This window comes from Antennarius striatus, chromosome 11 (genome assembly GCF_040054535.1).
Source record: "Antennarius striatus isolate MH-2024 chromosome 11, ASM4005453v1, whole genome shotgun sequence".
Classification (NCBI taxonomy): domain Eukaryota; kingdom Metazoa; phylum Chordata; class Actinopteri; order Lophiiformes; family Antennariidae; genus Antennarius; species Antennarius striatus.
Window position 1 is genome coordinate 18,109,378 of NC_090786.1, and position 13,331 is coordinate 18,122,708.

The window sequence follows — 13,331 nt, forward strand, 5'->3', positions numbered from 1 at the left end:
GGAGATCTGCTAGAAGATGTGAATGCTGCAATAAGAACCGTCCCCACAGGGAACATAACTGAGACCAACAAGCTGTTTCCCAGTACAGCAACAGAAATCCTCAAGATGCTGGGATATAAGATCAATACAGGGCATAACAAGCAATACCCTGCACGGAAGAGACAGTTAGAGAACAAGATAAAGGTGACACGGAGAGAGGTCAGCCAGCTAGCTAAGCTGCAGAAAAGGGACCATGGTGAGTAAAGGGGTACGCAGAAAATACAGCAAGCTCTCCATATCTGAAGCACTCGAAACTGCCAAATAGAGACTAACAGCTCTGGATACCTGACTGAAGAGATACACCAAGGACATAGAGGCCAGGAGAATAAACAAGATCTTCTCCATTCAACCAGCAAAGGTGTACTCTCAGTGGCAGGGAAATAACAGCAGCCGGTCCGACCCACCAAGAGCTGAGTTGGAGAAATACTGGAAGGGCATATGGGAAATAGAAGCATCACACAACACCGATGCCCAGTGGCTAGTGGACCTGAGGACTGACCACAGCAGCCTTCCAGAACAAGATCAGTAACCATGTCAATGGCAGACATCCATGAAAGTGTCAAAGATGAAGAGTTGGTCAGCACCGGGCCCCGATATGATTCATACATACTGGCTAAAGAAGCTGAAAGCACTCCATGCGCGTCTTGCAGCACAGATGAACCAGCTGCTAAGGAATGGGAGGCACCCAGAATGGTTGACTGAAGGCAGAACAGTCCTTATCATGAAAGACCCACAGAAGGGACAGAAAGGCACAGAAAGGAGTTGGTAGTCAAGCACCAGCTACTGGTGGACAGAGCAGTCCACAGAGACTGAAAGAACAGGCAGTCCAATCTGTGCACCGCATGGCTAGACTACCAGACAGCCTACGATTCAATGCCACACACGTGGATACTGGGATGTCAGGAACTGTAGAAAATCAACAGTACACTAAGAGCCTTCATCAAGAACTGAATGGAAATGTGGAAGACAACCCTAGAGACTAACTCCAAGCCAATTGCCCAAGAGGATGCACAATCACCTCTGCTGTTCTGCATAGACCTGAACCCCCTCAGTCAAAGAGTGGTTACGGATATCGATTCCGAAGCGGGACAACAATCAGCCATCTTCTCTACATGGATGCCATCAAGCTGTATGCCAGGAATGAGCAAAGAAACCGAATCACTGATCCACACCACCAGGATCTACAGCGAAAACATAGGGATGTCTTTCGGATTAGACAAATGTGGCCGGATGGGGCAGGATAGAAGACATCAAGGACAGCTACAAATACTCTGATATCCCACAGACTAATGGTAATCATGAGGAGGCCACAAGGAAGTCAACCACAGCCAAATACCTCCAGAGAGTAAGGCAAGTCCTGAGGAGTCAGCTGAATGTCAGCAGAAACCTGAGGAGGAGGAGGAGGAGACAACATGGAGGGACAAGCCCCAACACAGCATGTACCACCATCATATAGAGGAAGTGGCTGATATCGAGAAGACCTACCATGGCTGGATAAAGCTGGACTGATAGACAGCACGGAGGCACTGATCATGGCAGCCCAAGAACAGGTCCTAAGTACAAGAACAATAGAGGCCAATATCTACCACAGTAGATCTGACCCAAGGTGCAGGCTATGTCAAGAAGCCCCAGAGACAGTCCAGTGTGTGGTAGCAGGGTATAAGATGCTCTCTGGCTGAGCATACATGGAGAGGCACAACCATGTAGCTGTGATAGTGTACAGGAACATCTGTACCCAGTATGGACTAGAACAGGGGTATTCAATTAAAAGCCAAGGAGGTCCGGTTATAAAAATTTCCTCTTAGGAAAAGGTCTGAACCCAAGTCAAGTTTGTGTCTTATAGCCGGTCCCTACGTCTACATTATCATTTATTATCAATTTTCAATGCAGGACATGTTTAACTGAGTGCACAGCTAGCTCTTTTACCTCACCATAAATAAAACTAGACCCAGGAAAATAAATTTCAAACCTTTATGTAAGATTGAAGAACACACAAACCTCAGAATTAAAAATATGGTGCAAAAAGAGCTGAATAATCCTTTTTCTCGTAAAATAAAGATGTTCCGGACCAAAGAACTGAAGGCCTACGCTTCAAGTAAAAAAACATTAACATCTTCAGAAAGCATAAATAAAAGCTGCGTCTTTCAGGGGAAAAATGCAAACAGAACTTTCTTCATGAGAAAAAGGGGCAAGTGGCCTGCCAACAATTTACTTGTGCACAAGGTTATTTGTGCACAAGGTGTGCACAGAGCACACTGTAGACTCATCAATGGCCACAGATATGCATGATGCTCCCTTAATAGCTGCTTCAGGCTTTTAATATTTCCGATTTTTTTGGTTGCTGTTGAAGCTGACATTGGGAGTTTTTCCACACATCTCAATGTCTCTACAACAGCTTTTAAGCACTTATTCACAACTGTCCCATTACTAAAAGATTTTTGATGTTGCCCCAAAATCCACCTTGCCTTTAGTGAACATTCATTTGCATTTTGCTCCGTTATTTTGCCCTCAGCTCAGACTTCAGGGAATTTTGATCAAAAGCTATGTGTTATGTTTCATAGTGGCTCTTCATGTTACCACCTTTAATTAATGCTTCGTGTTCAGACCATATGAGGCAAAATGGTTTTGAACTGCCTGACGGAAGAATAAACATACATTTCTCAGTATTAACCAGCGGTTTTCCTCATTAACCTCCCTTCGTTTGGAGCTATGCTGTCTTCACTGTCTCCCTTCCTCTGCTCCGCTGTAGCGGTAAACTCACAGCGGTAGCTGCAGCAGGCTGTCTCACTTCCAGGTGCGCTGACAGAGCAGGGTAAAGAAACGATCAAATTGGCTGAACTGAGTGGAGCTATTACTGTATTTACTGTAGGATCAGGCCCACCGTCTGTAGCCGCGACCATCAGAAAAAATTCTCCAAGAAAATCTACCCTCGTGAATTTATCATTAGGGGTCACGGGTCCGGACAGAACCATCACCATTTGGTGAACCCTGGACTAGAAGTACCCAAATCCAAATGGGACATACCACCAAAGGTGGTTGAGAACGACAAGGTCCTGTGGGACTTCAGCTTCCAGACTGAAAAACAGCTGCTGGCTAACCAACAGGACATAGTGGTGGTGGACAAAGCATAGAAGAGAGTAGTGGTGATAGATGTGGCGATTCCAGCTGACGCCAACATCAAGAAGAAGGAACATGAAAAGATTCAGACGAATCAAGGGTTGAAAGAAAAGCTGGATCATATGTGGAAGATCAAGGTTAATATGGTCCCCGTGGTAGTAGGAGCACTTGGGGCAGTGACCCTCAAACTGGAAGAGAGGCTCCAGCAGATTCCTGGAACAACATCTGAAGCCCCAGTCCAGAAGAGCGAAGTCTTAGGAACAGCCAAAATACTGCGCAGAACCCTCAGACTCCCAGGCCTCTGGTAAAGGACCCAAGCTTGAGGATGACACACAGATACCACCCTAAAAGTGTGAGAAGCGTGAGAGGGACTTTTTTTTTTTTTTCATATTCGTCCAATGTTTCAAGATCGGCGGTTCAATTCAGGCTTCTGCCCAAAAACACCCGGACTGTGAGCTGACAGTGAGAGGTGTCAGCTCACCTCCGGAGCACTGCAGAGACACCCTTGAGTAAGGCGCCGTCCCCCTTACAAGCTGCTCATTTTGGCACTCTACCTCTACCTCCCACTGCATGAGTACAGGCCCCTTGTGTGTGTGTGTGTGTGTGTGTGTGTGTGTGTGTGTGTGTTTGTGTCTTCAGGGCCTGTACACACTAATATTAATATATATGCATGTGTACTAACCAGTGTGCCACTAATTTCCCTGCGGGGATTAATTCAGTATATAAAATTATAAATCAATTTTTAAAAAAAAAAGTAAATAATATGATAAATAGTTCTATTGGGGCATCTGTTAATCGCGTGTGGTTACTGGAACGCATTGCCCATGAGGAACGAGGGTGCACTGTATATGCTTAAAGATATATATATATATATATATATATATATATATATATATATATATATATATATATCTTATATATATATATCTCTTATATATATATCATCAGTGTATATGTATATCATCAGTGCGACTATTAAATATATTTTGGAGCACCAGTGCGACTGGGGAAAAAATCTGATGCACTTTTTTTTCCTCTTCTCTCTCGCTCTTTCTCTCTCTATAGAGCAGGGGTAACCACATGGCGGACCGTGGTCCGGAATCCGGACCGGGTGATGGTTCTGTCTGGACCCGTGACCACTCCATGATAAATTCACGAGAGTAGATTTTCTTGTGCATTTTTACTTGCAGTTCGCAGCTACAGACAGCGGTGCAGATCGTTTGTGTACCCTATGCTGTCAACGTACCAGGAAGTGAGACAGCTCGCTCCCGCTACCGCTGTGAGTTTACTGCTACAGCGGAGCACAGAAGAAGGGAGACAGCATAGCTCCAAACGAAGGGAGGAAATTTATGTTTATTCCTCCGTCAGGCAGTTCATAACCATTTTACCTCATGTGGTCTGAACACGTAGCATGAATTAAAAGTGGTAGCATGAAGCGCCACTATGAAACAAAGCACAGATCTTTTGCGTAGAATTATCCCCTAAGTCCGAGCTGAGGGAAAAATGACCAAGAAAAATGCAAATGAATGTTCACTAAAGCCATGGTGGAGTTGGGGGCAACATAAAACATCTTTTAGTGATGTTTTAAAATACAAAACAATCCAATAATAACCAAAATGGTTTAGTCCAGTTACCGGGCTGGCATGACAGCGTGCCACAATGCGCTATTTAAGCCACACCCAGGTAGTGCCTTGGTTTTGGCCCATGACCCGGAGTTGGACCAAAGCAGCATCCTCAGGTGAGCGTCTCTCACAAGTTTTGTGTGGATGTGGGGAAAACGCGTGGGCGCCGAGTATGCACCCTTGAACGCTCTACTGCGACAGTTTGTTTGAAGCAGACACGTGAGTGTGGACCTGCCAGAGAATGTGCGTGACACAGTCTGAGCAGGACCGCGGTTCTGCTAGGAAACATTGAGAGTGCATTTCCGGCTGCTCTCCTGGGTGAGGGAGAGAGGCGCGCGGAACGGAGATGGACAGAGCGGTTTCTATCGCTCCGTCACTGTCTTGCTTTTGGGTAGGTGCTCCTAACATCTTTGCTGGTGCTAATTACTTTTAAATTTGGGAGCACCAGTGCTACCAAGAAAAAAAGATAATTTCGAGCCCTGATATATCAAATATTCATTGTAAAGGTTATGTTTGTATACGGACTTAGAAAAATGAGATTTATCTTAAGTTATGGAGCGCGCCATGACAGCGGAAGTGATGCAACCATAGACAATGGGGTGAATCCATATCAATGCAGACAAAGCAAGCCACAACGTAAAGGCAGTGGCTCAGTGGTAGAGCGTGTGGTAGAGCGGGCCATCCTATGATTCAAGATTGGCGGATTGATTCCCGCTCCCACCCAAAAACACTCTGTGGTGAGCTGACAGTGGGAGGTGTCAGCTCACCTCCAGAGCACTGCTGAAGCGCCCTCGAGCAAGGCGCCGCCCCCCCCTTTACAAATTGCTCATTTGGGGCGCACCAAGAAGGAGCTGCCCGCCACTCTACCTCCCCTTGCATGCCCACAGGCCCCCTTGTGTATGTGTGTGTGTGTGTGTGTGTGTGTGTGTGTGCTACAGGGGTCTGTACACACTAATATGTATGTATGCATGCGTTTGAATCACTAACTAGAGTGTGCTGTCTAAATTTCCCTCTGGGGATCAAACCAGTATATAAAATTACAAAAAAATTCTTAATTACTTATCCGAATATCGCCAAAAATGTTGTCGTCGTCATCGGAAACTGAAGACGAGTACCCAGTGAACCCACCTTCAGGTGTGGTTATTTCATATAATTACCACCCCATGTACAAGGAGGATGAAAGTTTGTCCTCATGTCGCGACTCATCCCAGGTGGCTTCATCTGAATCAGATTCTGACAGATATCCAACTAGTTACAGTGTCCTGTTTTGGTTTACTGTGTGTATGGAAAAGTTAATCGCGCTACCGATGCCAACACGCTAGCCCGTCAATGGGATTTTCCATATTATGTTAGCATTGAGTTAATCGCCATTCATTACTGTTAGACTGTGTGGAATTAATAACAACTCTAGTTTATATTAATATGTCTTGTATTTACAAATGTATAAGGATCAGGACCTGACATGTTTTATTTCAGTGTCACAGATCTTCTCCGTGAAATGACCTGTCTATCACTTTTGATATTGTTTAGTTTTTATCAGTGCCATAATCGTGGAATAATCTGGTCATAAAAACATTTATTCAAGACCTCCAGTAGCTCCAGACATTAATTAATTATCCACTAAACCTTGGGAATTCAGAATAAATACTATGGGTTGTCCAAAAATGATCTTACCTTCAGATCTCTTTGGAGATCATACGAGGTAAAGTGCTCAAGACAGATCCTCGGATCCTTGGTCATATTGACGCGGTTTATTATATTCCTAGCTTCCCAGAAGGTATTCTAAAGAAGGATAGGTCCTTGTCTTTTTTTTTTTCTTGCTGTTGTGTTGACAAAACCGTTCACCTCACAGGTAACCGTGATATTTATCGAGTTAATCGCGTCATTGATCACATTGTCTTCTATGGTTGCCAAGCTAAATTTGTCGCCAATGACGTCTGACGCCCACGTGACCACTGGATGTGAAGCTGCTGCAGTTCAGATTTTAAGGTTTTCTGACCAAAGGGATGATGCTGCACATATAAAACTATTTTTTTCTTCTTTTTTTCATAATGATGAATTACATATATGTCACTTAAAATTAAGTTTACTGTCCCTTTAAATGGTTTTGAAACAGGTGTTTAAGAAACTAAAAACACCCTTGTGTCAGATAAAGGCTACGGTTAATACTTGGAAAGAATTTCTACAAATGTGAAGAAAAATTGTATTTTAGCACAAACATGGGTGTATAAAGGTTGGTTTTGTACTTATGCTATATTCTGCATCATAATGTGGTAGCTGATAAAAATGTAAATTGAGATGTAGATGGTAGGAAAAGTAGAAATAAAATTTTTGTCACTGCAAAGTGACACCAACTTAATCCTCAGGTTTCAAGCAGATCGATTTACATCCAGCAGAAAGCGATTTTTTTTGTGCTGCAATAACTGCCTCAGTATGCGGTAAATTACTCTCTTGAACTTGTGGAACAAATCTCACTTCAGCCTGAACTCGGCTTCAGCATTGAGTTGTCGCTGTGGGCAGCGAGGCCAATTTAAACCCTGGAGGTTTTACAGAGTGAGTTTTCATACATTGCTGCAACAACTGAGTGGTAGGACTAATAACTGGGTTGCATCATGTTTCTTTTCCGTTTGTTCATAACTGTTTCTTGTTGAGAAGAATTTAGTTATTTGACATATTTTATTATTAGAGCCACAAAAGCTACACAACTTACAATAATGGCTTTATTAAAATAATACCTTTGGTGATTTCTATCAGCTGAGAATCTGAGTAGCAGCTTAATGCTTTTGCCTGTCCATCCACAGTTATTTCCCAGTGATTGACAATGTGATCTAAAATACATTTGCATGTTCCCTGCTCTCCTGTTACACGCAGAGCCATCACAGCCCAGTACACAACAGAGCTTTAGTATATTCTTTCAACAGAAATGATCGTGAGGACATTAGGAAGGCTGCTTGGTTCCAGGTCACACTCACTTACCAGGCATGCTTTCAGTGCACAGCGAAAAGAAGCTGTTTCACATGCATACAAACACTCCAATACAAATACAGAAGGACATCATCTCCAAATAAAGCTTTCTATGTGTGGTAGGAGAAAATAATGCACTCAAACAAACAAACAAGGCTGGTGGATGAATTTATCTCTGAGTGGAAATTCTTCCTGTCCAATACTTCCTTCTTTCCATGAACACATTAGAGGAGTAGTGAAAGTCCACCTTGGTTAAAGAGAAGATTATGGAGTGCCTGACCATGAAACAGCATAACATTAATGATTAAAACAGAGTGTACAGAAATACTAGCGTCCAAATATAAATGTAAGACTGGCCTCCAATGGGCTTCTGGTTTGAGGTCTGTGAGGAGGAGTACTACTTGGAAGAGCTTTAAGCCTCACTTCACTCCTCTGAAAGTCGTTTCTTAATTTACTTTATTGCTTTTTCCCCTATGTGTCTGTTTCGTTCTCATATTACATACTCTATCTGCAGACAGTCTCTCATTCAAAAGGCATGGGAAGCTGTATGCCAGGTGGAAAAAAAAGTGTATCAGCTCCTAGAGAAGCTCCACAAAGAATCTCCTTGAGCCCCAGCTTACTGTTACTTGGCAATAATTGAATAGTCAAAGTCATCACCTGAAGTGCATTTAACTTGCTTTAGGGGACACTACACTGCTCTTGTTAATGCATGTAGCAGTGTCTTAATATACAAGTGGGACAAGGCAGGCACTACTGTAAAAGCTTTTCCCTTGACAGCTGGAAGGATGGGCTCATGCTAATGACTGCAATTACACTAATAAGCAACCCGTTCTCTGATAGTAAGATAATATAGAGCACTAGCTAATCCCTTCACGCTCCACTCCATCGTGTACTTCTATCGAATGAAAAAATAAAGATCACACAATGAATCCATCTTTGACACCTGTGAATACAGAGAGCCCGTATCATTAATAGTCATTTTATTCAAACAGATAATGCAAGATGACATTCCCTGCTATCCGGGCAGAATATCAAACGAGCTGTTCTCAGACGAGTATGTTGCGAGTATGTGATGGTCCTCTCAACAGAAAATGTGTCAAAGTCTGTGTCCATGCTGGCTACAGACAGGATGCTTTCTATTGATTCTATGTGAGTGTGATATTGCCTCCAACTGGGTCCCTATGTTCGACTATAATTAGCAGCCCACATATGGGGACAATATGCTATTTGAAGTTAATCCCTGCCATGGCTCCTTCTATAACTGACATCTCACTTAAAAAGACGGAGATACCTTAAATAACGCAAGTTTAGATGCATGGCACTGATGGCTCCAAAAATAAACAATAAATGGAAAATATGTGTGGGAAATATGGGAAATAACTTTTTTGATTTTTGTTTTAGTGTAAAACATGTCCATGTCAATTAATTCACTGCTTTTCTACAGTTTAGACACAACATGAACGCTAGATTCAGCCACTTGATTTAGATACCACTTGACTAAGTTGTTCACAAAATATGACTCCTATGCCTAAATTATTGATGATAGTTACTAATATTATTACTGTTCTTTGTCAATTAACTTTAAACTGTTAACAGTCTGTAGTTTTATAACAGACTATAAATAGAAAGTAGAGTGCACAAGTATATTATATCTTTAATATTTGTAGTCAGATGATTAAAAATTTGATCATAAAGGTAAAACAGCAAAAACCCAGTATAACAGTAAATTTTGGAAGACATTTTTTCCAAATCTGAGGATGCAGGGACCCTCTGATTCTGCAAGACGAGATATTTTCTTGCAGTTTTGTTGAGAACGTCTCATCACACATCCACTTAGATTCAGAGGACTGAACTGAGAAAACTGGCCAGATAGAGAATCCTTACATTTTGGAATGATGCTTCTTTACCAACGGACAGGATCAATGCCCCTCTCACATCCATCAGTTAAATGCAAAGATGCAGTAACTGCCTGGTTCGCTGACGTTAGCAGTTAGCCCTGCTCTGTAAAAATTTAATGACATTTATGTTCAGCACCACTCCAGTTATTATACTTTGTTTGCTTCATTCTAGAACTAATTACAGTGTAAAAAAAGTTTTAGGGCTTCCGTCTCTATATGTTTCGGGCAGAAGACATGTAAGAAGACATGTCCATTAACAGCTGATTGAGACGCTCCACCATTGTTCTTTCACCATCAGTATTTTTTGGTGGTCCTCGGTATACTCACCCCTTGTTCGTCCAGTTTTAGAAGTTGCTCCGGGACCTTTGGGGAATTGAGGGCCAGCCTCAGACACTGGATGTTAAGCTCAGGGACAACATATTCAAGCACTTCTTTCAGCGGCAGGCCACGGGCCATCCCGTGTCTAGCAGTGGATGGAATGGCATCCTCCAAGATGGCCCCACGGAGGGTAGTCAGCTGATGGGCAGACAGAAGGAGAGTTTCTTACATTCTGCTGTCTGATGTGTGTCCAATGCTGTGTTGCCATGAATGGTGTGTTATGGTAGGTTGTTTGCATCTCACTGGTCACACATTTTACTTCAAAATACTAAGGACTCCAGAATTGTGTTATCTACTTCAGGATACTTCCCTCTCCCCAGACACCTCCTCCAGCTCCTCCTGGGGGAACCAGAGGCGTTCCCAAGCCAGCCGAGAGACATAGTCCCTCCAGCATGTCCTAGGTCTTCCTCGAGGTCTCCTCCCAGTAGGACATGCCCGGAACACCTCCGCAGGGAGGCGTCCAGGAGGCATCCTGAACAGATGCCCGAGCCACCTCAGCTGGCTTCGCTCGAGGCGGAGGAGAAGCTCTACTCTGAGCTCCTCCCTGGTGACTGAGCTCCTCACCCTATCTCTAAGCCCAGCCACTCTCCGGAGGAAACTCATTTCGGCCGCTTGTATCTTGTTCTTTCAGCCATGACCCAAAGTATTCTCAAAATAGAAAGATTGTTTGCACTGCTTTACATCATAAATATCATCTCAGTCTCTACAGTTTCAACATTTTCTGAGTGCTACTTGTAAGGCTATCATGGCCCAGATACATTGTTCCGCCAAGAGGATGGTGCTTTAAACCAGGAAAGGCACTGGATATCAGTGATACTTCACGGTGTGACACATCTGTCAAACCTGAATTATTTAGAGGACACCATCCATCATCAATCAAGGAAAGGGATCTGTAACCCAAAGGTCCATAAAGATTATGAACAGAACCGGTGATAGAGGGGAGCCCTGCCGGAGTCCAACATGCACCTGGAACAGGTCTGACTTACTGCCGGCAATGCAAACCAAGCTCTGGCTTCGGTCATACAGGACTTCAGCCAGACTTCAGCAAAGGGCCCTGAACCCCATACTCCCGAAGCACTCCCCACAAATACCACAAGGGACATGATCGAATGCCTTCTCCAGATCCACAAAACACATGTGGACTGGTTGGGCAAACTCCTGAATCTGCGGTTCGACTATCGGTCTAATCTTCCTCTCCAGTACTCTGGAATAGACTTTCTCGGGAGGCTGTGGAGTGTAATCTTCCTATAGTTGGAACACACCCTCCATTCCCCCTTTTTGAAAAGGGGGACCACTGCCCCGGTCTGCCAATCCAGAGGTACTGTCCCCGACTGCCATGCGATGTTACAGAGACGTGTCAACCATGACAGTCCCTGCACATCCAGAGACTTGAGTTACTCAGGGCGAATCTCATCCACCCCCCGGTGCTTTGCCACTGAGGAGTTTGACAACCACCTAGGTGACTTCAGCTTGGGTGATGGACAAGTCCACCTCTGAGACCTCCGCCTCTGCTTCCTCTGTGTAAGACATGGCAGAGGGATTGAGGAGATCCTCAAAGTATTCTTTCCACCTCCCAACAATATCCCCAGTCAAGGTCAGCAGCTCTCTGCCTCTACTGTAAACAGTGTTGGCTGTGCACCGCTTTCACCACCTGAGGCGCCGAATGGTTTGCCAGAATTTCTTCGAGGTTGACCGATAGTCTTACTCCATGGCCTCCCCGAACTCTTCCCAGACCCGAGTTTTTGCCTCTGCGACTACTTGAGCTGCAGTACGCCTGGCCTGCCTGTACCTGTCAGCTGCCTCCGGAGTCCCACAATTCAACAAGATTTGACAGCTTTCTTCAGCTTCACGGCATCCCTTACTTTCCGGTGTCCACCACCGGGTTCGGGGGTTACCGCCGCGACAGGCACCAGAGACCTTGCAACCACAGCTAAGAGCAACCGCTTCGACAATGGAGGTGGAGAACATGGTCCACTCTGACTCAATGTTCCCAGCCTCCTGCGGGACCTGGGAGAAGCCCTCCCGGAGGTGGGAGTTGAAGACCTCACTGACAGAGGGTTCAGCCAGACGTTCTCAAAACATGTTTGGGCCTGCCGAGTCTGTCCGGCCCCTTGCTCTGCCAGCATATAGAGCTCACCACCAGGTGGTGATTGGTTGAAAGCTCTGCCCCTCTCTTCACCAGAGTGTCCAACACACACGGTCAGAGGTCTGATAATAAGGGATACCTTAGCAGTCTCCCTTGGCAAATGTGGGGGTTTAAGCAAGTCAAATACATCACAACAGGTCTGATCAACTGCACTAGTGCTTGTCTGACTAGTGAACTACAGTCACAACCGGCACAGAATCACTGGGGTGCTCGGAGCTGGTTTGGGGAATGGGAAGTTGTGCAAAGCCTCATCTTGTTTTCAGGGGCACTGAAGGATTCCTGCAGTTGTGAAATGCTGCAATAAGCAGTGAGTTGGATCACCTTAGCTGAAGGAAATACGTGAGAAATATGAAAAATAATTTTCTGGTGTTTCTGACTTGTAGTCTTTTCTTTGAAGGTTTCTGCTAAGTATCAACAGATATAAGACAGAACACAGAGCACAAAACTGGTCATTGTTGTGTAAGTTACCTGACTGGTTCTGAAGGTAACTCGATGGTTAAACTGCATTCCTTCTTTCTCCTTTCCATCGTCTAGTCTTTCTCTGCGGATGCTGACTGCCACAGGTCCAAGATTGTCATCAACCCCAAAATAGTTCTGATGCTCTGTGGGTTGACCAAGAAAAAATAAAAATTAAACACACAATTAAACATTACAATGCTTTAATCTGTCATTAAAGTCAATGAACTGAAGTCGAGATAGTTTTATAAACATTAAGAATAACAATCTATAACCTTGTTCACAAACTTATCACATCACTCTACTTATGCTTAAGTTGAATATCCCAGCATAATTCCAAAACTAACTTTAAATAGTTGTGAATTTATGTGAAAATTCAGTGTGGATTGTCATCCAAGGTGGTTTTAATCAATCCACTGGACTTAAAGAAAGTTTCTTGAAGACGTTTCACCTCTTATCAAAGAGACTTCTTCAGGTCTGAAGGTGGCTGGTCTTGTCCGAGCTTATTAACCCTGTGGGGTATGATCAGTGCTATTCACGTTTCAACAACCATAGTTGAAACCCGTCTCTCTCCTTAATGATGGTTGATGGGGAGTTTCACCTTTGTATACTAATGAGGGTCACTAGCATGAGACACATCACCTGGGTTAATCTGCTGAGACAATCTTTTTGGGAGTTTTGAAAGGACATGATTGTAAATGGATGAAAGAT

General features: G+C 44.0%; 1 protein-coding gene across 8 annotated transcripts in view; it reads right to left on the minus strand.

The window, feature by feature from the left end:
- sipa1l2 (signal induced proliferation associated 1 like 2) overlaps nt 1-13,331 on the minus strand; it is a 119,589-nt gene that overhangs the window by 45,829 nt on the left and 60,429 nt on the right. For all 8 annotated transcript variants that reach the window (XR_011037251.1, XM_068326544.1, XM_068326537.1 and 5 more), the window contains exons 3-4: nt 12,633-12,766; nt 9,968-10,156 (exon numbers count right to left, since the gene is read on the minus strand). Coding sequence is in view for 7 of the 8 variants with exons in the window: in XM_068326544.1 (XP_068182645.1) it covers nt 9,968-10,156; nt 12,633-12,766 (323 nt within the window). In the remaining variant the exon portion in view is untranslated. The remainder of the gene's footprint in view (nt 1-9,967; nt 10,157-12,632; nt 12,767-13,331) is intronic.